This window comes from Neomonachus schauinslandi, chromosome 1 (genome assembly GCF_002201575.2).
Source record: "Neomonachus schauinslandi chromosome 1, ASM220157v2, whole genome shotgun sequence".
Classification (NCBI taxonomy): domain Eukaryota; kingdom Metazoa; phylum Chordata; class Mammalia; order Carnivora; family Phocidae; genus Neomonachus; species Neomonachus schauinslandi.
This window is the reverse complement of record NC_058403.1, coordinates 54,153,133-54,176,987: the sequence shown is the minus strand read 5'-3', so window position 1 is coordinate 54,176,987 and position 23,855 is coordinate 54,153,133. Positions and strand designations below refer to the sequence as shown.

At 42.4% G+C, this 23,855-nt stretch overlaps 1 protein-coding gene across 1 annotated transcript in view; it reads left to right on the top strand.

The window, feature by feature from the left end:
• Positions 1–23,855, top strand: part of MORC1 (MORC family CW-type zinc finger 1) — a 170,298-nt gene extending 146,443 nt beyond the window's left edge. Inside the window, exons 23-27 of the mRNA XM_021692684.1 lie at positions 582–728; positions 8,484–8,571; positions 10,144–10,197; positions 20,538–20,732; positions 23,712–23,855. Coding sequence (XP_021548359.1) covers positions 582–728; positions 8,484–8,571; positions 10,144–10,197; positions 20,538–20,732; positions 23,712–23,855 — 628 coding nt within the window. The remainder of the gene's footprint in view (positions 1–581; positions 729–8,483; positions 8,572–10,143; positions 10,198–20,537; positions 20,733–23,711) is intronic.

Here is a 23,855-nt window from a genome sequence, read left to right as displayed (position 1 = left end):
GCAAGAAACCCTTCGGTGGTCGTGCCTGCTCTGCTTAGAATAAACTCCAGTTCCGGCCCCCGGCCCAGCCCCCTCCCCACCCCCCACCTTCCCCGCACACTCCACCCCAGCGGCCCTGCTTCATTTCTACCCAGGATCATTACACTTCACCTGGAACACCCTTTTTCCTTCAGATCTTGACCAAATAGTTCTTTCAACTGACTTTGCCCCTTTTTGTTTTATTTCTGTATGTACCTTCCCCCAGGCTAACATAGAACTTTGGTTTAAAAGCCTCTTTCAGCAAATGAGACAAATGGTATGTGACTACCGTTGTTAAGAATACATTACCGCCAATTCTGTTTAATTGTGGCTCCCCCCAAAACCTTGAAACAAGACTTGTCAGGAATAAATAGTAATTTTTCTAGTTGAGAATGGATTTTCTGTAACTCCCTAAATGACAGTTTTTAGCATGACATTTATGGCCTTGCTCTCATTTGTTGTGTATTAACAGTTCATTTGTCGTCTATTAATGTTTCCGAATTCATTGGTACCTAATACGATTCCTGCTTTGAAATGATAAGCCTCGGCTTGTTTTTGCGCAGCGCGCTGATGGAAGATTTAAGTCCAAGTCCTGGACACAACACCAGCTTCACTGTGAGTGGTTGTTGTCACATTGCTGCTTTACTGAAAGAGTCTTCTCAAAGCACATCTGTCAAGGAAACTGTAAGAAAACTGGCGTCTAATTTAAGGTAAAGATATTTGCTAACATATTTCCATGCGTTTTGTTGAACTTTCTAAGCAGTGACGACTCCTGGTCTTTTTTCTTTCCCCCCACCCATGGGGTGGTAAAGTTATCAAGAAGATTCCGTAGAATGACTTTATGACTTGTCTCCTAACTATACCACTGCAGATACACCACAGGTTAACTGTCTCTTGAAATAGAACCGCAGTCGCTAACTGCCTGTCCTCAGGCGGTCTGTCACGTGCGCGGGCAGTATGGGGGAATGTTAGTTCTCTCCTGGATGTTATGAAGAATTCTAACTGAATTTCTTCCTCCCGCCCCCCATGCCTTCCTCTTTCGTTTTTTATTTCTTTGGTTTTTGCCTGGTGAGGACCCTCATGACATTTGTAATGGCCTTCTGAAAAGTCTCCTTTTGTAGCTTTAGATACGAAACTTATCAAGGGAAATTGAGTTTTACTTTCTGGTTCAGTGTAGAAGGTTAACATTTGTGGGCAGGGTAAATGAGGGATTTAGATGTTTGGATCTCAGTTCTCAAAGGATGCAGCTAGAGATGGAATAAAGTCCAGGATTCAGAATTTTTCCAACTGGGGACCAATGATAGGAGGCTTTACAATCAAGCCAAAGAAGTTAGTATACAGAAGAGTGCTCTAAAATAGGTAACAGAGGGAGAGGGAGGGGGCAGGAGCAGGAACACCACGGAATTAGTGGAGCCAGTTGGTTTGGTTAGGGTTCATAGCCTGTGAGTGTCCTGCGTTGTAAAGTAAGAGGCTTTCGGCCAAGGAGAACACACCACATGCCCTGGTTAGAATCGTATTTTCCATGCGGACTGTGACTTTGACTTTCTAATCAGTGAGTGACTGCAAAAACTTCCTGAAGTAGAGAGTTGGCAAAGAATGGAATGAGAGAGTTAGCAAAGAGAAAGGTAACTACAACTTCTACTCAGGCCCAGGGTTTGGTCTTGTGTGTGAAAGGAGACTGCAAACCACTATAGGACTTGAACTCCATTCTGCAGTTGTCCTGGGCTTTATGGAAATTTCTGCAGCAACATCCAGGGCTGTGGGGCTCTGCATACATGGGCATGAAGGTCCCACCTGTCCCTTAAAAACACACTCCCAGCATCTGTCCTGCCCTAGGAGAAAGGAGGAGGTACTCTTGGTTATATGTAGGTGGATCTGCTTGGACTTTGCATCAGGGCACATCTTCACTAATGATACTAGGGATCCAGAGACAAGTTGTTGACCAAGAAATGAAGCTGGAGTGATACATTTCTTAACACTTAAGTTTTGATCACTAAATCTGCCCTGGCACCTGAGTTGGCAAGCCTCCACTAGCCTGGGAATGGGATGGAAGCAGGTCAGACCTCAGTGTTGTACAGATGTTGAAGTTGAAAAAGGCCACTAATCCAGTGATCTGGATGGATAATCAGTCTCATACTGACATGGTCTACGGTATAGTCCCTCAAGAATGGGATTCTCCAGCCAGTTCTGTCAGCATTTGTCCAGAAGTAATATGTAAGCTCCTCAGTTTTGAAGTAGGGTAACCATAGATTTGAATCCTGGTTTGTTCCTTACTGGTTCCAAGATTCAAGCATGTCAATTGAGCACTAAGACCAGGTGGTATGCAATAAATTATATATAGGAATGTGCCCACATGTCCAATGACTGGGATATTGCTTCTTGATAATAATAGCTATCATTTTTGAGCTGTTATTATTATTTAGGCTCACTCAAATATCATGTATATATTAGCTCCTTACTCCCACAAACTTACGAGGTTGATATTATTCTTTTTTTTTTTTTTAATGGATGAGGAAACTGAAGCTTAGAGAAACTAATACACCCAAAGTCACAATTACCCAGCTACTAGGACAGGGCTGGGTTTAAGCCGAGGCTCCCTGATTTGTCGTCTCGTGCTCTGAACCACTCTATACACACACAGATGCAGGTGCATATACATACAGAAACGTATATATGTATGTGTATATATATGTGTGTGTGTGTGTGTATGTATGTATACATTTTATCTCTCACACACACACACACACACACACACATACACACCCTTCGCTGTTCTCCACACTGAGATCTGGAGAGCCTTGTCTGGTTGTGTTGCAGCAGAGTTTGGGTGCGCCACTGTGTATCATCATTTTCCTAATTTTTTCCTTGGCTCATCTTTGTTCTGCATTTAAGTGTATCATTACTATTAATTTTAATGTTACGTGTGATCAAAAAGGGGATAATGTGATTGAGTGTACTAAGACATTAAAGTACATTCACTTCTATAATTAGGCATCACTAGAAAATTAAAATTTCCCGGAAACCATCTCCCTAATGAACATGTAGAATTTTTGGTGCTTGAAATCATCACGCTATTATCAACTGAACACTCTGAAAGCCAAATGGATTAATAAATCAGCTCTTTTTGGTACCGGCTTGCATTTTTTTTGTGGTGATTGTTTTACAAAAATATTAAGTGGAAAAAGAATTGTACAGAACACAAAGCTTAACTGGAACACAATGAGCTCCTCATTTATCAATCTTCTCTTTCACCTTTAGCAGCATGCAGTATGTTTTCTCACATTTCACGGATGAAACAGATTTCTTGTCTTCTTTGTTATTCTTACCCCCTGTGCTGCACTATTCTGTATCTGGTCCACGTGTTATTCCTTGTGTTAACTAGACTTCACATGTCTCGGGGCATGAGGATTGTGGCTGATTGTGTAGAACGTGGAGGGTTCCATGTGCTTTACACCGACCATCCCTCCCCAGATTTGCCTGGCTTGTCACACGATAAAGAGAGTCGATAGAGCCCTTTCCCTCCACATGGTTCACTCTGGACATGACCTCAGCCTTATACCTTTCCACACTGCCAAAGTAGAGTCCGGCCACTTCTGTTTATTTCATGTTAATGGAATAAATTAGTAAAAATAGTAGTTTTCATTGTTCATTTTCATTACCTGATTATGCTCAGTTTAGTGTTTTCTGACTTATGTTACTTTTTATGTGTATTAGTTTATTTAATCCCCAAATATAGTAACATCTTTGAAAACAGATTGGATTTTCCACACCCTGTCTAGCATATATTAGTAGGTATTCAAAGAATACCTTTTTTTTTGTTTTAGTAGCCTCCATGCCCAGTATGGAGCCCAATACAGGGCTCGAACTCATGACCCTAAGATCAAGACCTGAACTGAGATCAAGAGTCAGATGCTTAACAGACTGAACCACCCAAGGGCCCCTCAAAGAGTACTTTTAATAAAGTTGAGAGGGATTAATGTAAAATGCAGAGAGTAGTATTGCTGGATATTAAAATATTTTCAGATTATGGGGTATGACTGAGTTGTGTTAAGTCAGAGGTAGATGAGCTAAACTCAGATCCACACTGTTAAATTGTATTAGATGATCCTAATATTAGAGTAGTATTAAATCTCAATTCACTCTCAATAGTAATGATAATAATAATATGTATTTATTGTGCACTTCCGGTGTACCAGGCACTGTCTTAAGGGCTTTGCATATGTTAACTCACTTAAACCTTTCAACAGCCCGGTAATTAGATTTTTATTATCCCCATTTTATGGATGAGAAAATTGATGTTGGTAGAGTTTGAGTAATCTGCCCAGCATTACATAACTCTTGGGTGGTAGAGCTGGAATTTCAATCCTCACAGTCTCATAGTCCTTGCTTTGAACTGCTAACCCTCGGGCACCTTGTTTCAGTTCATTGTTGTGTGTGTAAACTTGATAATGAGGCAGACTTCATTTATTTCAACTCCGTAAAAGCCCAAACATGCTTTGTGTTAGCTTAAATTTTAAAAGTATCAAAAATAAGTTTTAAAAAGGAAGTCCCTTGTTACAGGTGGCTGCCAGTTACCGAAGCAAGAGAAAAACCCACAAAAGTGAATACATGAGCAGTTGGGGGTCTGTCAAAAAACGTGATCTGATTCCAGGTTTTATGAAATTAAGCTATGCCATTTCTGTTCATCCTCATCTTTCTCTTTCACTGGGTTGGAGAAGAGAGTTTCAATCTACCTCAGTAAGAGGCTTGCTCTTTTTCTTAGCTAAGCCCGAGCTTATGAACTTGGTTACTTTTTAAAAAGAGCAGCCGGGTGACCAGGTACTTCTGTGTTTTACTGCTCATGTCTAGAGGGAATGGAGCTGTATTAATGCAAGTAGGAGATTTTTCTTAAGAAAAAGCTACTCTGTTGGGAAGGGAATAGGACTGGGGAGTGAAAAGGAAATGACCCTCAGCCGCAGCGCTTCCAAGCTTGGCCATCACAGACAGAAACAGCGCTGACTCAGGGTTGTAGCTCACCTGGTTGAACTCTTTTTTTTTTTTAAAGATTTTATTTATTTATTTGAGAGAGAGAGAATGAGAGAGAGCACATGAGAAGGGGGAGGGTCAGAGGGAGAAGCAGACTCCCTGCCGAGCAGGGAGCCTGATGCGGGACGCGATCCTGGGACTCCAGGATGATGACCTGAGCCGAAGGCAGTCGCTTAACCAACTGAGCCACCCAGGCGCCCACCTGGTTGAACTCTTTAAAAACTTCCAGATTGGACTTGCACATTTGGGTATGGATTTTATAGGAATTCAGCTGAGATGGGCATCCGAGCAGAGGACCTCCTATAATCCTGGATGCTAGTAACAGCTCTGGAAGATCTTTAGGCTATTTCTTAAAGTCTTGAGAAGAGAGACAGTGTTAAACAAAGACATGTTCCTGATTTTATTATCAAGTCTGAGGGCAGAGCTATGAGTAGATGCTCCAAGGGAAGAAGGGCTGTTCCTGTGGGACAAGAGTCCTGTTGAGAAGGTGGCACGTGATTCACGAGTCCCCCACAGCACAGTATCCATCTGACTCAGTGGCTACCGGTGAACAGACCCCACTTTATTCCTGCAGTTTGGTGCTGAGCGCCTCCTGGCACACTCCTGGCAGTACCTTTCCTGGATTAGAGGATCGCTATGTCCTAAGGGAAACCTGAAGTTTGTGAGTGGAGGGAGGTTTGATACCTCCCAGGAACAAAAGAAGATACCGGCAAGGGATACCAGGGAAGAAAGGGATTCAAGATAATACATGAAGGAATTTTCTAAGAGTTCTTAACTACATTCAGACCTTGTGCTTCTGCCATTTTTGGTGTCTTACAGTTTCCTAACAGCATCTAACAGTTTTTCTGAATTAATTTTTCAGGAAAAGGAAGAGGTCTGTGTGTTTGTGCTTGGAGACCACAGGAGCTGTATAATTTGTCCTCTGTCTTGTAGGTCTTACGGGACAGAATCCCTGAGGGAAAAGCTAATTAGCAGCAGCTCTGGGGAAGAGAGAGTCAAAGGCAGAAAGCAGAGACCCTGGAGGGAGAGAGACAAAGGAGAGTGCACCTGCTAGGGCCTGTTGCGGGGGGGCGGGGGAGAGGTCCTTAATCATTAGGAAACCAGAGAGGCTCAAAGTAAGAATAAGTCCTCAACCAAAGAGTTTCCATAAAGATGACTTGAAGTTACATATATCAAGCATATAGTAGCACTTAGTACACTTCCAGCACTTTATAAAGAGTGGTTGAATGTGACCAGGGGGCTCACTATTGCCAGAAAACACTTGTCCCCAGCATGTAGTGCAGTGGCCGGGAATGCATGCTTCATGCGCCCCCACCCTCCTGCGCCACAGCTGGCTAACTCCTCCTCCTCCTCCGGGGCCCCCCATGATGGGGAGGGCCCCTCATCTCGGTGCCCATAGCGCTGCATTCCCATTCTCATCCCAGCATTTATCACACTGTCCTAGAAAAACTTGCTTCCCTGCCTGCATTCCCCATGAGGCTGAATTCCATGAAATCAGAACGTACGGGTTCCTAGCATGGGAGCAGATGCCAGGCTCTGGCAGGGGCCACTGGGTAAAAGCTATGTGGTGGTGGGGTTCAGGAAATATCTGGGGGACTACTGAGCTTGAGTGTATTGAGAAAATACAACATGGCAGAAGCTGTAAAACTTTTATATAAAGTTGTGTTTTATTTTAAAATGGTATCTAGCTTTAGAAATATTAGTATGTTTGTGTGAGAAATTATTTAGATGATAGATGATGTGTGGTGTAAATTCTGATGCAGAGATCGCCGAGGTTGAGAATAATTCAGAACTCAACTAGAACTTTTTTCTCCCCTAGCCTCCCCTTCACCCTCTCCCAGTCCCAACCCAGTGCTACCACCACCTGAAATTTGCTTCTCTGGAAGCACCTCCTCAGAAGATGGTTGATATGCTCTAAATCTAAACCCAAAAGCATTTATACCCACCATGACAAGGACTGTTGCTCAGGAGAGGCTCGAACCGTGTGTTGGGGGAAGGGAGGCTGGATTTAGAGAGAGAAGGGGCTGGTTTGTGTAAAAGACCTCCTCGCTTCTGTCCCACCAAACCAGCCCTAGTGGTGACCACAGGTCACCTTTCCTCGGGACTCCACTTGTAGGTCTCTTCTCCATCCCATCTGATTTCTGCTCATCTCAAATGCCCAGAACTCACTCACCTTCTTACTAACTGGGCAAATAATTCTGAGGAGTGTGAGTGTGTGTGTGTGTGTGTGTGTGTGTGTGTGTGTGTGTGTTATATTTGACATTGTGTAGTGCTGAGGATTTTTAACGTTTGGATTGAATTTCCTTAAAACTATAAATGAATATTAAAACATAATATTCTTAAAAAACTCGGAATGTAAATTATGTAAGAAACAGCTATTTTATCTTTTGTGTGCCGTATTATTTTACAGTTGAAAAGTTTTGTAAATCCCTTGGATGATATACATGAGGTTCTTAGAACCCTTCAACACAAGAACACTCCATGCACTTTTAAGATAGAGTAGCTATAAATTTCTAGATTTCATATTCTCCCAGGAATGAGATATGTATCATCTGGGTGACTAATCCCAAAAAAGCTGTCACCCTACAAGGGCGGGGCGCTACTGCCTCTTGGCAAAATGAAGCACCTGTCAGAACAATGGCCAGTCACTGGAAAGAACAGGGTCCACGTATGATTTCTAAGAGTAGCAGCAGAGCCCCAGATGAAAGGAATTATTCTGGAGAATTGAATTCTTTGGCTTTCTTAGGGGGAAAAAAAGTCAGGAGACAGTGTCTTTCCTTCAGAAATTTTGCAATGTTAAGTTTTCTGCAAGGAGAACACTCAAGTAGGTGCAGGGCTTTTCTGGGCTGCTTGATTATGGATGGGCATTGTGAGCCCATGCCTGCTTTCTGCCTGCCCGCCTGCTTCCTTCCTTCCTCTCTCTCACTCTCATTTCTTTTCTTTTTTCTCTTCTCTTCTTTTTTTTCCTTTCCTTTCCTTTCCTTTCTTTCTCTTTCTCTTTCTTTCTCCCTTCCTTTCCCTTCCTTTCTTTCCGCTTTCGTTCTTCCTCTTTCTTCCTTTCTTTTTTAAATAAACTTTTAATTTTAAGATAAGTATTGGTTCACAAGCAGTTGTAAGAAATAATATAGAGAGATGCCCTGTACCCTTTACCTACTTTTCCCCGGTGGTAACGCTATCACAGGATGTTGGCGTGGACACAGTCAAGATACAGAACAGTCGCCTCACCCCGAAGATACCGCCTGTTGCCTTTTTATAGCCACGCCCACTTCCCTTTCCCCAGTCTATGCTTCTTGGGGAAGACTTTGATGACGGGTTAAAACAGTTTGGTGGGCATGAATGTTCATCTTTGCCAAGATGTTTAACCCCCAGCAGTTCTGACAGGTGAGCACTGCATCCCTGTTCCCTGTATATGACCATCTCCGGTCTGCTCACATTCCTAGGGAGATTCTTCAGTACTTTTTCCCTCAATATCAGCTACCATCAGAATTTGGCTACACATCTGTGGAGGAACTTGCAGCAAGTTTTGAGGTAAGCCAGCTTTATTGGAACTTTGAGGGAATGACAGAATAGCCTGACCTTAATCTTCATTGAAGACACATTGTAAAGTGTTACCGGGAGGAGGACCTAGAATGGTTTAAGTGAATGAAGATGGGGATCTTTATACCACATGGATGACTCAGAATGAAAACTGCATTTAAAACCAGTGTGGCAAAGGTTCAGATAAACTTCGGGAAGATCTTACAGACCGAGAACAGAAAGTTGCAGAGATGAAAAGAAGCAGGACTTGGTCCCTGACTTCCCTCCATGACACCAAAAATAGAGTTTCTATTGCTTGGATACATGTTCCTCAACCACTCGTTATGGGGGGCTGAGGTGAGGATTGGGTGGGTCAGCCGTGTCAGGTGCCCAGAGCACTAGTCTTACTAAAATCATTAACACATCACAGGGAAAGATGAAGAAAATTCTATTTACCAAACCTCCTTTCAGGGACAGTGCCATATAGGATTAGAAAGAAAACTCTGTTCAGCTACCTGGGCTCATATGGGTTGTCTGCAGGCTGCTAAGTCACTGCAGCCTGTGGCGAGGCTGAGTGAGCTGTGCAGGCCTGGGGCTGCCAGAAGGTGCTCCCTGGAGCCCAGAAGAACCTTGGGGTACAAGAGGGTGGGAGGATGCTTTCTCTGCCTTCATGCTCAGCATTGCTTGTGGAGAGGATGGATATACATGGAAAGACTGTTAGTGAAAAGAACACCAAATAATTTGACAGAGGTGACTTATGCTTTAATCTGATCCCGGGGAGAAACCCTTAATTTTCTAATGTATAATTATGGCTTCTGCTCCCTCACCTTCTACCCTCACCTCCTCCTCCTCCCCCTCCCCATCTCCCTGCCAGGGTTCCAACCCTGTTACTTCCCTGGGACTGTCTTGTGAGGCCACCAGTGACCACTAGGCCGACAGATGCGGTGGTCACTCTTACCCTACCTGACCTCTGAGAGACCGGCCCAGTTTGACCACTTTTTTCTTCCTGAACCACTTTCTTTGTGTCGCTTCCGTGACAACGCACTTCCCATTTTCTCGCTTTTCTTCCTCCCGTCTTTTCTGCTGGCAACTCAATTCCTTCTCTCTTTGGTTTCTAAATGTTGGCACGTCTGAGGGCCCATTCCTGGGCCATTTTCTTCTCTCTGTTAAGTGCTGTTTCTAGGTGACCTAGACAAGTCTGTGACTTTAAATACTATCCCATATGCCTGTAACTCCCCAGTCTTTTTCTGTGGTGTTCCCATTCCAGAGACCCAGACTCCAGCTACCTTCTTGACATCCTCTTGAATAATCTTTGTCATTTACTTTTCCTTCACTTTTTTTTCTTCTGCAGTTGTTTAACCATGTTGTTTATTATGTAAACTGCCTTAATCTGTTTTTTTTGGAATAAGGTGAGGTATACTTTAATTAATTTAATTGGACCCAGGCTTAAAAGACCCCAGTACCAATGTTGGCCAGTTCTAGGCTTTGATGGTTTTTTATACTAGATACTTGCACATTATAACTCCATTGTAGACAGCTCATTTTCTAAAAGCTAATATCCTGTCCTATTATTTACAAAAACAGCTGGAGCAATGCCCAGAGCAGACAAACAAAAAGCTGAGAATGTGCTTCAACCAGGTAAGCTTTTTAATGTTTTTTATAAATGTAGTCATTTATATTCTAAATGATCCCGTATTCCAAAGGAGAAATAATATACGTTTCCAAATGTTAGGTTTGGAAGGAAATCAAATTTGTATTCTCTTACGGAGACTAAGATTAATGGGTAGCATATCAGATGTCACAAAGCAACATCTTTTTTGAATTTTAAAATGCAAATGTTTCCACAGCAAAAAGATTATGAAACACTGGGAGTAGGACTATATTTTGAACAGAATATATGATGTTCGGTGTCTTTAAGAAATAGGTTAAGTCCTTGAGACACTGGACTAAACCAGAAATCATTTGCAGATTAGAGTTTTTAATTATTTTGGACAGTTTGATATCTCCGGGGGGTTTTTTGGTTTGTTTGGTTTTTTTTGTTTTTTAGTATCCTGTCAACAGTTTTTTAAGTTTATGATTTTTCCATTATAAAAGTAGTTATAAAAACAATTAATACTACTAAAAGTACTTATGCTTACAGCCATCTTTTGGAAAACTAAAAATAACATGCAAACCTATAAAGACTAGGAAGGAGGTGGGTGGTGACCCCTGGAATCATGGGAAGCAGAAACAGAAAGAAGGGCACCGCCTCATCTCTTTTGTAGGGAATGGAATAGATTTGGATATTCTTGTTTCATAAGTGAAATAGAACTACGAAGTAAGTTCCCAAAGATATATAACCAGACAAACTTGAGATGAAAATTAGAACGTAAACCAGACTCTTCCTTAGAAAGGCTGCATCACAAAGTATTTGAAGTGTAGGATGTGCCTAAATTTCACAGCCTTGTCGATATATTTGCCTTTGATGTTTCTGAATGGGTGCCTAGTGGACTGTGATAAACAGATGGAAATGAAGGTTTCCCATCCCTGTTCAACTGAAGAGTGAGTTTATTTCCTGAATAATGTCCATTGAAAAGGAGTCACTGAACATTTTCAGCCTTGAAGACGTGCTTGTCCACATTTCCTAACTAGATTACAGGACGAAGTTTTCATTCAATATATTTTTGATCCTATTTCTAGCACTATATTATTTTCATCCATGACTGTAAAGCAGGGATTGATCAAGGCCCAGTAGAGGTAGACACTAAACTAAACTTTTATATAAGCCAATACCTCATTAACCCTCAAAACATTGGGAGGTAGATGCCACTATCTTATGTTATACATGTTCCTCAACCATGTATAACTGAGTGTTCAAAGCTCTAGAATTTCACAGCTTTTGCCATCTGAGACTCTCTCTCTCTTGCTGAGAGAGTCAGCAAGGTAATAGTCAGTCTCATGATACAAGTAAGTAACAGTTTCAGGATTGGAACCCAGATGTGTCCCACTCCATGCTCGTTCTCTGCATCACTGTCTTCCATCTTCCCTTTACCCAGACTGTGCTCCTTCATCCTGTGACAGGGTCTGCGTGTGTAACTTGCTGTACGTATACCACAGCTTCTCATCCTTTTGGTGTAAAAGAATTATTGTTTACTTACTAGAGACCTTGATGTGGCATGATGAGATGCGTATGGGGGGCTGCTGACAGTGGAATGGGGGGGTGTGTGGTGGGCAGGTTGTTTAGTGTCCCACCAGCAATTGTCCCAACTGGAAGTCTGTGGCAGCCAGTTCCAAGAATTACTAGTCAGGCTCCTGGATCTTCCCATAGATCTTCATTTACTGGTTAGGGATCTCTGACTTAAATACTTAACACTATGAAACTTAGAAATTTGCAAAGAATTAGGTTGTCACGCACCTTAGTTTATCCAGGCTTATGTGTGTCTTTCACGTCTGTTCCTAAGTGATATTTTTCTAGTATCTGTATGATCAGTAATGGAGCCAGACTGTGGTTGGGTTCTGGAGACCAGACTGAATAAGGGAAGTATTTACGCAAGGTGAACCATGTTAGCAGAAGTGATGAGTAGAATCCTCTTAGTGTTTAGGGCAAGTGGAATTCAAAGAATCAAAGCAAGATAAACAGTCAGGAGACCATGACTTCCTGTTGAAACAGAGATGTTGTTGCAAGCAAAATACAGAATCATTGTGATCATGACTTCCCCAACATGAAACTGGTCATGAGGACTTTATTATTGATTGGTAATTTTAAGTGGATGGTTATAAAAACTATTAAAATCATTTTTTGAAATCCATGTAGAGGACAGATCTATGCAACTTGATTTAAGCTGCGTACTTTTAATAAAGATGGCTACATCAAAACACAGGAGGATCCTTGATAAGTCACAGATGTCTTTGGTCACCTTGTCCTGGTTTCCATAACTACTATTAATAGTAGATGATTTATGACCACATAGGTGGTCCTCTACGACTTTGCCTAAACCACCATCTTTTATTCTTTCCTCTCACAAACCACCTGCCCCATCCGAAATGAAATTGTTCCAGTCTACCAGACTGGCCTGCCTCTGAGCCTTTTCCCATGCTGTCTCCCAGAGCACTCTTGTCTACTCTCCCAGTCTGCAGTTGGGCTCTTGAAATGCTCCCCACCCAATGTTGGGTCTGGTCAATGTCACCTTCCACTTCAAGCCTTCCTCAATCTGTCCATGTGAACTTAATCTTGACTTTCTGTGTTCTGAGAGAAACTTAAAACTATTTTAGCATTAATTAAACTTTCTGCCCTGTATTGTAGTTGTTTCTTGTATTTTATTTTCTCCTTAACTCGATCATAGAATCCTTGAAGTTAGCAATTCTTTCTTATCAAACTCTGTATCCTGCCAGCATTCAATCAGTACCTTTGAATGCATCTCGACCCTACCATTTGTACACTGAATCAAGGTTGATTGTTTTTGCTATAGTACCGGCCCACATAAACACTCATGTGTCACATACCTATAAGTAGAGTAAAAAATCTATAGCTCTTGTAGGCCAGACTTCCTTTGTGCTAACTTGTTAGGATTCTGGAGCTCCAGAGCTGCTAGAACTCTGACTTTTTAAGTTCAAGGCAGAAAATTAAAATCTCAGTTGAATATCCTTTCTTTCAAATCCTAATTCTGTTCTGAATTAATGGAGTTTGGAAAGAATTCCATTTTTGATCTGCCTCAAATACCTCTACAAGAGTAGGTTTAACCAGCAGAACTAAGCCTCTCATCTTGTTACAATTCTCTACTCCTAATTAAAAGGTTAATACAACCAGAAGTCCTTTTACATTGAGCTTTGAAAGTTCTCAAAATTGCTACCTTTTATAGAAACCTCCTGAAAATGTTAGCCTGAGAAAGACAGAAGAATAAATCAGGAAACTGGCTGGTAGTGTTCGAAGGAAATATCGTTTGCTTGGTTAGAAAACTGTGAACTTTGAGAGACTAAGATATGACCTTGAAAATAGTGGGCTATATAAACATTCTTAATGTCATACTGTATGAACACTGTTGCCTTCTGAACTTTTTATTGAGAAGTAATTCTAGATACACAGGAAATTACAAAACAGTAGAGAGGTCTCATGTACCTTTCCATTTTTCCCAATGCTTACATCTTAATTATATAATTATAGTAGAATATCAAAACCACAAAATTGAAGTTGGTGAAATATGTGTCTCATTTTATTCATATGTGTGGATTTGTGTAACCACCACCAAAGCCAGGATCCAGACTCCCACCACCACAGAGATCTCCCGGTTCTCTCCTTTATAGTCACACTGCACACAAACAAGCACCCCAACTCCAGGCAACCGCTAATTGGTTCTCCATCTCTATCATTTTGTCATTTCAGTCATGCTATAGAAATGGAGTCATATATTATGTGTCAATTTCTGATTGCCTGTATTCACTTAGCATAACGCCCTTCACATCCATTCAAGTGTTATCAATATTGCTGATAAGCAATAATGTTTTTCAGATTTCTTTTTAATTTTACTTGTTTTGGTTTGTTTTCTTGCTACTATTGCTTTTATCAAAATGTGTTCCCTGGCTTTCATTCAGATGGCAAAAGCTGTGAAATTCTAGAGCTTTGAACACTAAGAACTCTGTGTGACTGGTGACATCTGAGCTATCTATGACTCTGTCCTCCTTGAATTATTTACCCTACTCCACCTTCTGGCCATGGGGTACGGCACTCCCTGGGGTTAACTAAAACCCCCACAAGGAAGCATCTATGAAGCTTCCTGGAGGAGGTGGTTATTGCCTTAATTGGAAGTCATCAACTTTTTTTTTTATTTAAAGATTTCATTTACTTGAGAGAGAGAGCATGAGAGGGGGGAGGGTCAGAGGGAGAAGCAGACTCCCCACTGAGCAGGGACACAGATGCAGGACTCCCCATTAAAGAGTATTAAGCTACTTAAAGTACATGGATTAATATCAGTAACTTATCCTCCAATTATTTGTGCTTTTTAAAAAAAGAGTTTTATATATTTATTTATTTGGGGGAGAGAGAGAACGAGCAGGGGAAGGAGCAGAGGGAGAGAGAGAAGCAGACTCTCTGCTGAGCCCGGCCCTCATGGACTCGATCCCAGGGTCCTGGGATCATGACCTGAGCCGAAGGCAGATGCTTAACCGACTGAGCCACCCAGGTGCCCGGAAGTCATCAACTTCTTGTGGGTTGAATTGAGGATGTTCGAAAGTGGGTATCCCTCCAAGATTTCAGAACATAGCCTGGATTTCAGGGCAGGATTGGCCTGTGTGCTTAAAACCCCCTTGCTGTGAACGCTGCACATCTGCTCTCCTAATTCTCCGCATTTAGTGCCGATGGTGTGGCACACGTGGGAAATACAGGGGGTGAACAAAACCAGTGCTTTTTTACATTGAGGTTACGTTCTAGAGGAAACACAGATAACAGAGCATAATGTAACATCACATAATGATAGCTACTAAACACGTAAATAAACATAAAATAATTGTGCAGGGCCTGGGGGTAGACTGTGACGGTGTGTGTTGGGGAAGGGGCAGCCTATTTCAGAGCAAAGGGTACCTGAGCCATGTTTTAGCACAGACCTGAGGCAAGCAGTGAGCCTTGTGGAGGCTGGGCTTGAACTCACTGAACAGAGAAAGCAGCAAGGGTGAAGGGCCTGAGGCAGGAATGAGCTTGGTGTTTTCCTGGAAGAATGAGGCCTGCAACTCAGGGAAATAAGGTAAGAATGGGCAGAGGCAGGCCAAGGATTTCAGCATCACATTAATTCTTGGTGTCCCCACACAAGTGTCTGGGTAGTTTGAGACTCTAAAAATCTAAGATTTCTTTACATGGCAATCCACAAATCTCACAATTAAGTCTCACCTTTAATGGAATACATTGTGTAAGCATGTGTGTGTATGTGTGTGAATACACACATATTGGCAAGTGTTTGCCACTGTGGAGTGGTATTTGGGTCCCTGCTCCCAAATACTCCTCTTTTTTTTTTTTTAATTTTATTATGTTATGTTAATCACCATACATTATATCATTAGTTTTTGATGTAGTGTTCCATGATTCATTGTTTGCGTATAACACCCAGTGCTCCATTCAATATGTGCCCTCTTTAATACCCATCACCAGGCTAACCCATCCCCCCCACCCCCTCCCCTCTAAAACCCTGTTTGTTTCTCAGAGTCCATAGTCTCTCACGGTTCATCTCCCGCTCCATTTCCCCCCTTCATTTTTCCCTTCCTACTATCTTCTTTTTTTTAACATATAATATATTATTTGTTTCAGAGGTACAGGTCTGTGATTCAACAATCTTACACAATTCACAGCGCTCACCATAGCACATACCCTCCCCAATGTCTATCACCCAGCCACCCCATCCCTCCCACCCCCCCACCACTCCAGCAACCCTCAGTTTGTTTCCTGAGATTAAGAATTCCTCATATCAGTGAGATCATATGATACATGTCTTTCTCTGATTGACTTATTTCGCTCAGCATAATACCCTCCAGTTTCATCCACATCGTTGCAAATGGCAAGATCTCATTCCTTTTGATGGCTGCATAATATTCCATTGTATATATATACTACTTCTTCTTTATCCATTCATCTGTTGATGGACATCTTGGCTCTTTCCATAGTTTGGCCATTGTGGACATTGCTGCTATAAACATCGCGGTACACATAGCCTTTGGTTCACTACATTTGTATCTTTGGGGTAAATACTCAGTAGTGAAATTGCTGGGTCGTATGGTAGCTGTGTTTTCAACTTTTTGAGGAACCTCCATACTGTTTTCCAGAATGGCTGCATCAACTTGCATTTCCACCAGCAGTGTAAGAGTGTTCCCCTTTCTCCGCATCCCCACCAACATCTGTCGTTTCCTGACTTGTTAATTTTAGCCATTCTGACTGGTGTGAGGTGGTATCTCATTGAGGTTTTGATTTGGATTTCCCTGATGCTGAGCGATGTTCAGCACTTTTTCATGTGTCTGTTGGCCCTTTGGATGTCTTCTTTGGAAAAATATCTGTTCCTGTCTTCTGCCCATTTCTTGATTGGATCATTTGTTCTTTGGGTGTTGAGTTTGATAAGTTCTTTATAGATTTTGGATACTAGCCCTTTATCTGATATGTCATTTGCAAATATCTTCTCCCATTCTGTCAGTTGTCTTTTGGTTTTGTGGACTGTTTCTTTTGCTGTGCAAAGGCTTTTTATCTTGATGAAGTCCCAATAGTTCATTTTTGCCCTTGCTTCCCTTGCCTTTGGCGATGTTTCTAGGAAGAAGTTGCTGCGGCTGAGGTCAAAGAGGTTGCTGTCTGTGTTCTCCTTTAGGATTTTGATGGACTCCTGTCTCACATTGAGGTCTTTCAACCATTTTGAGTCTATTTTTGTGTGTGGTGTAAGGAAATGGTCCAGTTTCATTCTTCTGCATGTGGCTGTCCAATTTTCCCAACACCATTTGTTGAAGAGACTGTCTTTTTTCCATTGGACATTCTTTCCTGCTTTGTCAAAGATTAGTTGACCATAGAGTTGAGGGTCCATTTCTGGGCTCTCTCTTCTGTTCCACTGATCTATGTGTCTGTTTTTGTGCCAGTACCATGCTGTCTTGATGATGACAGCTTTGTAATAGAGCTTGAAGTCTGGAATTGTGATGCCACCAGCTTTGCTTTTCTTTTTCAACATTCCTCTGGCTATTCGGGGTCTTTTCTGGTTCCATACAAACTTTAGGATTATTCCATTTCTTTGAAAAAAGTTGATGGTATTTTGATAGGGATTGCTTAAATGTGTACACTGCTCTAGGTAGCATTGACATCTTCACAATATTTGTTCTTCCAATCCATGAGCATGGAATATTTTCCATTTCTTTGTGTCTTTCTCAGTTTCTTTCATGAGTATTTTATAGTTTTCTGAGTACAGATTCTTTGCCTCTTTGGTTAGATTTATTCCTAGGTATCTTATGGTTTTGGGTGCAGTTGTAAATGGGATCGACTCCTTAATTTCTCTTTCTTCTGTCTTGTTGTTGGTGTATAGAAATGCCACTGATTTCTGTGCATTGATTTTACTTTATTTTTTTTTCTTCTTAAATATTTTATTTATTTATTTGAGAGAGAGAATGAGATAGAGAGAGCATGAGGTGGGGAGGGTCAGAGGGAGAAGCAGACTCCCCGCTGAGCAGGGAGCCCGATGCAGGACTCGATCCCGGGACTCCAGGATCATGACCTGAGCCGAAGGCAGTCGCTTAACCAACTGAGCCACCCAGGTGCCCCACCATGAATTTTTTTTAATTCTTCTTTAATTTCCTGGTTGACCCATTCATGCTTTAGTAGGATGCTCTTTAGCCTCCATGTATTTGAGTTCTTTCCCACTTTCCTCTTGTGACTGAGTTCTAGTTTCAAAGCATTGTGGTCCAAAAATACGCAGGGAATGATCCCGTTCTTTTGGTACCGGTTGAGACCTGATTTGTGACCTAGGATGTGATCTATTCTGGAGAATGTTCCATGGGCACTAGAGAAGAATGTGTATTCTGTTGCTTTGGGATGGAATGTTCTGAATATATCTGTGAAGTCCATTTGGTCCAGTGTGTCATTTAAAGTCTTTATTTCCTTGTTGATCCTTTGCTTAGATGATCTGTCCATTTCAGTGAGGGGAGTGTTAAAGTCCCCCACTATTACTGTATTGTTGTCAATGTGTTTCTTTGCTTTTGTTATTAATTGGCTTATATAATTGGCTGCTGCCATGTTAGGGGCATAGATATTTACAATTGTTAGATCTTCTTGTTGGATAGACCCTTTAAGTAGGATATAGTGTCCTTCCTCATCTCTTATTATAGTCTTTGGTTTAAAATCTAATTTGTCTGATATAAGGATTGCCACCTCAGCTTTCTTTTGGTGTCCATTAGCATGGTAAATGGTTTTCCACCCCCTCACTTTCAATCTGGTGGTGTCTTTGGGTCTAAAATGAGTCTCTTGCAGACAGCATATCGATGGGTCTTGTTTTTTTTATCTGATACCCTGTATCTTTTGATTGGGGCATTTAGCCCATTTACATTCAGGGTCCAATTACTCCTCTTAATTAATAACACATGAAAAGCATAAATAAGGGCTCATAGGTGGCTCATTCGGTTAAGCGTCTGCCCTCAGCTCAGATCATGACCTCAGGGTTCTGGGATCAAGTCCGTGAGGGCCGTGCTCAGCGGGGAGCCTGCTTCTCCCTCTCCCTCTGCTCCTCCCCCTGCTCGTTCTCTCTCTCCCCCAAATAAATAAATATATAAAAATGTTTTTAAAAAAGCATAAATAATTGGAGGATAAGTTACTGATATTAATCCAATAAAGTTAAGTACTTTAAGCAGCTTAATGCTTTTTAATGGGAATTCATACCGTCCTCTCAACTCTAAAAATATCTGTGCCTTGGGCGCCTGGGTGGCTCAGTTGGTTAAGCGACTGCCTTCGGCTCAGGTCATGATCCTGGAGTCCCGGGATCGAGTCCCACATCGGGCTTCCTGCTCGGCAGGGAGTCTGCTTCTCCCTCTGACCCTCTTCCCTCTCGTGCTCTCTGTCTCTCATTCTCTCTCTCTCAAATAAATAAATAAAATCTTTAAAAAAAAAATATCTGTGCCTTGCTTGGGGGCACCTTGCAGCTTCTCCCATAAGACACAGTATTTGCATACTTACATTATCTCATTCTATAGACTGGACGCTTCTTGCGACCAAGGACTGGATCTTCTGTATCTTTGTATCACCTATAACAAAATTCAGTGCCTTGAATTTAGGAGGTGGTTAGTGAATGTTAAATGGAATTCGGTATATTTAGAGGTTTTTGTTTGTTTGTTTAAAGGATTTTATAGAAAGAGGAGAAATGGATGTTTAAAGGGACTGATATGGACAGTGTCTGGGAGGGGTCTGTAGGTATTAGTGAATGTGGTGGGGGCAGGGGGCAAGGGTAGACCCAGAAGACAAATGAGACCACCTTACAGTTTTCCTGGCAGTGCAGTCATATCAGAACACAGCAATCTCCTTTTTACAGAAACATTCAAATATGTATCAAAACAGGATTTGCTCTGTATCTCTTTTCTCAGAATATCCCCCAGCCCTCTCCAAATGTTGACACAAAATGACACATGTCATTTTGAAATTGGAGCGTTTTGGGCGCCTGGGTGGCTCAGATGGTTAAGCGTCTGCCTTCGGCTCAGGTCATGATCTCAGGGTCCTGGGATCGAGTCCCGCATCGGGCTTCCTGCTCCTTGGGAGCCTGCTTCTCCCTCTGCCTCTCTCTCTCTCTCTCTGTCTCTCATGAATAAATAAATAAAATCTTTAAAAAAAAAAAAAGAAAGAAATTGGAGCGTTTGGCTTCTCCATTCCCTTTTCTACTCTGTGAGTGCCTTGGTCACATCATGAACTCGTGGGAAACAACCAAGACTCGAATTAGCAAGGGTCACATGTGTACGTCAACAACCATATTCTTTGCATCAGGACAAGGGACCTGAAGAAAGTCACAGAACAGGAATTACTCTGACTGTAGCTTCTGTGCTTTTCAGATGCTACAGACATGAGTTCTAAATAACACGCCATCATCTGCCAGCAAAGCCCTACGTGGCCTGCCATTCTGTCACTGCCTGTGAGTTCTGGTGCTGTGGAGAGGGGGTCACTACCAGCCACCCCCTTTGTGCCTTGCATACTCTGGTATCACTGGTGGGCAGAGAAATCCAACCACTACTGGATTCTTTTTCCATTTCAAAGCGAGGGTGTCCAAGCTCACCTTGGTGTGCTTCTCCCATCCTCATAGTTACTGGAGCATCACACGTTTTTCCTGGTCTTTCTTCCTCTTCCAACAGATTGCAAGTTCCTTCAGGGTGTCTCCGTGTCTTAAATTTCATACACAGGTGTAGAGTTGACACTTGGTACATACGTGCAGAACTGGAATATGAAATCGCTTTCTGATATTAGGGCGAAAAGTAGTACTTGAAAAATATACTAAAACTGTTTTTAAAAACATTCCCAGATCCAGAATGTTTACATGGCCCAATATGAAAGAGAACTAAAGAGAAAAATGCAGTCCATTATCTATGATGCAAATCGAAGAGGAGTGGTTAATGAAATATCTCTGGGACAATGTGAAGAAAAAAGAAAAATTACTGAAGATAAACTGAATAATCTTCGGGTAAAACTGGCAGCACTATTGCAGAAACTCCAGCTGGTAAGTAACAAAATTTGGAGTAGTGGGAATGTACTTTGTGGAGAGAGCACTGAACTAGGTAGAGTTTGATCAACCCTGTCTCCTCAACTGTGTATTTCCAGTAGGAAATTTTTTCCAATTTTATCAGACAACAAAGTATTTTAATTTTTATCTCAATACATAATTAAAAATGGTCTCTTCTAATCTTTGAGGAGAGGTTAGAGGTCAGGAAACGTTGTGTAAGTATGCTGTTCATCTTGTTTGGATGGACGAACGCATACAGAACAGGGCTCCTGTGATGGATTGAGCTAATGAGGGAAAGTCCATCTTCTTTCTACAGCATGTAGAAAGGCTGGATATAATCCATAAAAAATTAAAATATGTATAGCCATGGTTGAAGAGTCTTTCCATAGATGCTAGAAATGAGAAATCAACAGTTGAGCCTAGGAAGCATGTGGTATTTTGTACTCAGACACAGGCCCTGAGTCTGGGACAGGAGACAGGGCCTTCCTGGGCCATGCAAGGTGAGAGGGCAGGAGCTGAGTGCCCCACAGAGAGCCCTGACTGAGTGGAGGGTTACCTTGCCCAGGAAAGGGAGTCAGGGAGAGACCAGGAAATGCGCACACATCAGGATAGTACATGATGAGCATGGGCTTTGAAGCCAGGCCACCTGGGTTCCAGTCCCGGCTGTGAACATTTCAAGGTGAATCCATTCCTCCTTCACAAAATGTACGTCTTTTGGGTTCTTTGGGGTTTCTCTTATATTATTAAGTACAAAATGAAACTCAGAAAATATTTTTGCTTAATTTAAGTATACAGCAAAAATGATACCACCCTCCCCCTGCCTTAGGTGGCCTAGGCAACAGCTCTTGTGGTTCTTGTGGCTGTAAAGGGTGGCAAATGTTTTTTATGTGTGAAAGATCTGATACGGAGCCTGGCACCAAGGTACGGTTTCAGCAATGATGGTTGTTCTACTAACAAAAACTCAAGAGACCAAAGAAATTCTGTGTCATAAAAATCGAATACTACTCTATATCAAAAAAGTTCATAAAAATTATTGGTTTTCGGTATTAAGGAGGGCACGTATTGAATGGAGCACTGGGTGTTATATGCAAACAATGGATTGTGGATCACCACATCAAAAACTAGTGATGTAATGTATGGTGACTAACATAACATAATAAAATTTAAAAAAATTATTGGCTTTCATAATAGCACATCTATGTGTGGCTAGGAGAAAAACATGAAAGAATTATGATTTGCTCTTCCTTCTATGCCAAACCCCTGGTTTTCCCGCACAGTAGCCAGAGGAATTCTACTAATTTGTTTTATTCACGAAGTTTGGTAAGGAGGCGAGGGGCTTTAGCCCGCAGAGTATATCTAGTATCATTGGAGAGGTACTCAAAGGAATCCTTGCCCACATAGAGTTACTCTCATCCATGACTTCAAATTTCGATTTCCACCACCTCTGATCGCCAGAGCCTACTGCACTGGTGTAGAACAGAGATGAGAAATGAGGGGGACCCAGGGCAGATGGACCGAGCAGGCCCATGCAGAGGCTGGGGACAGAACCAGCCGGAAGTCCTAGAAGGAAGTCTGGTTTGCCAGGCACAGAGCAGAGCCAAAGAATTAGAGTCAACCGAGCAGACGGAGAGCTGTCAGTGTCAGAAGGGGTCACACAGGGCATTCATTGCTCAGGGCCAGTGAGTGAAAATCTAGGTGAACATGACTATCAGGTGAGCTTGTCTGTAGGGACAGGGCCCCAGTCACAAAGCTGGGACTCAGTACAGTTCAGACTTGTCTGAGGCCTAGGGCAGAGGGAGCCGAGCAGAAGCACAGTTAATGGAACTGGGTGAGCGATGGAGAAGCTAGGATGGTGTTGCCACTGACTGGGAACAATCATAAAACTGGGATTGTTTCTGAAAGGTCCTTTTTCAAAATTCTCTTATCCGTCAGCCCAGGTTGGAGAGCAGGTTAAGCCCATGGCTGGGCTTGAGGGAGTGATATTTAAGTCCGTGAAGAGGGGGCATTTGCCCACCTGTTCCTGGACTAAGCAGCCCAGGGAAGGAGAGTATGAAATTGCCCAAATAGAGAACTGGGGGAAAGGAGAGAAAAGGAGACAGATGAGGGCGGGAAGCCAAGGGTTAGGGGTAAAGATGCTGCAGAGGAAGAGAACCGGCAGAGAAGTCAAAATCTGCCTACTCATCTGTTTCGCCTAGAAGGCTAAAGATTCATGAACTTTTATTTTAAAGATTTTATTTATTTGGGTGAGAGGGAGAGCACAAGGAGGGGTGGGGAGCAAAGGGAGACAGAGAGGAGACTCCCCACTGGGCAGGGAGCCCGACATGGGGCTCGATCCCAGAACTCTGGGATCCTGACCTGAGCTAAAAGCGGCCATTTAACCTACCGAGCCCCCCAGGCACTCCAGATTCATAAACTTTTAAAATGGGAGACGAGTGATACCTGGGTGGCTCAGTTGGTGAAGCATCTGCCTTCAGCTCAGGTCATGATTCCAGGGTCCTGGGATCGAGCCCCATATCCTGCTCCCTGCTCAGTGGGGAGCCTGCTTCTCCCTCTGCCTCTGCTCCTCCCCCTGCTTGTGCTCGCTCTCTCTCTCTCTCTCTGACAAATAAATAAAATCTTTAAAAGAATAAAAAAATAAAATTTTTTAAAAATGGGGAGACGAGAATCTATTACAGAGAAGGACAAGGTGGAGGCGGAGTGGCTTTAGGAATATGACAAGTAATTAAATAGATGGAAACCAGTTGAACCTAACCTCCACTAAGGAAGAAAAAGAAATGACCCAAGTTCCTAACTGCTTGTGAGCACAAAATGAGGTTAAAGGTGAAAACATTTTAAAAGATGAAGGGCATTATTCCAGGGCCAGGTGGGTTTTGCTGCTGCAGGAACCCTAAGGAGGACTGTCCCGAGGCCACCCATATTACAGGGGTGTAGCCTGCAGCTTCTTGGCCTGCTCTGATTGTTGATTCTCTTTTCCAGGGTAGTCCAGCAGGAGACCAGGAGCAGATTGACAGGTATTTAGAAGCTTTGCTTAAAGAAGATAATCCCCTTTTCCGGAACGCTTTAAATAAAGTGACTACAGATGTGGGACACGGTCTCCCTTTAGAAAAAAACGGAAAGTGA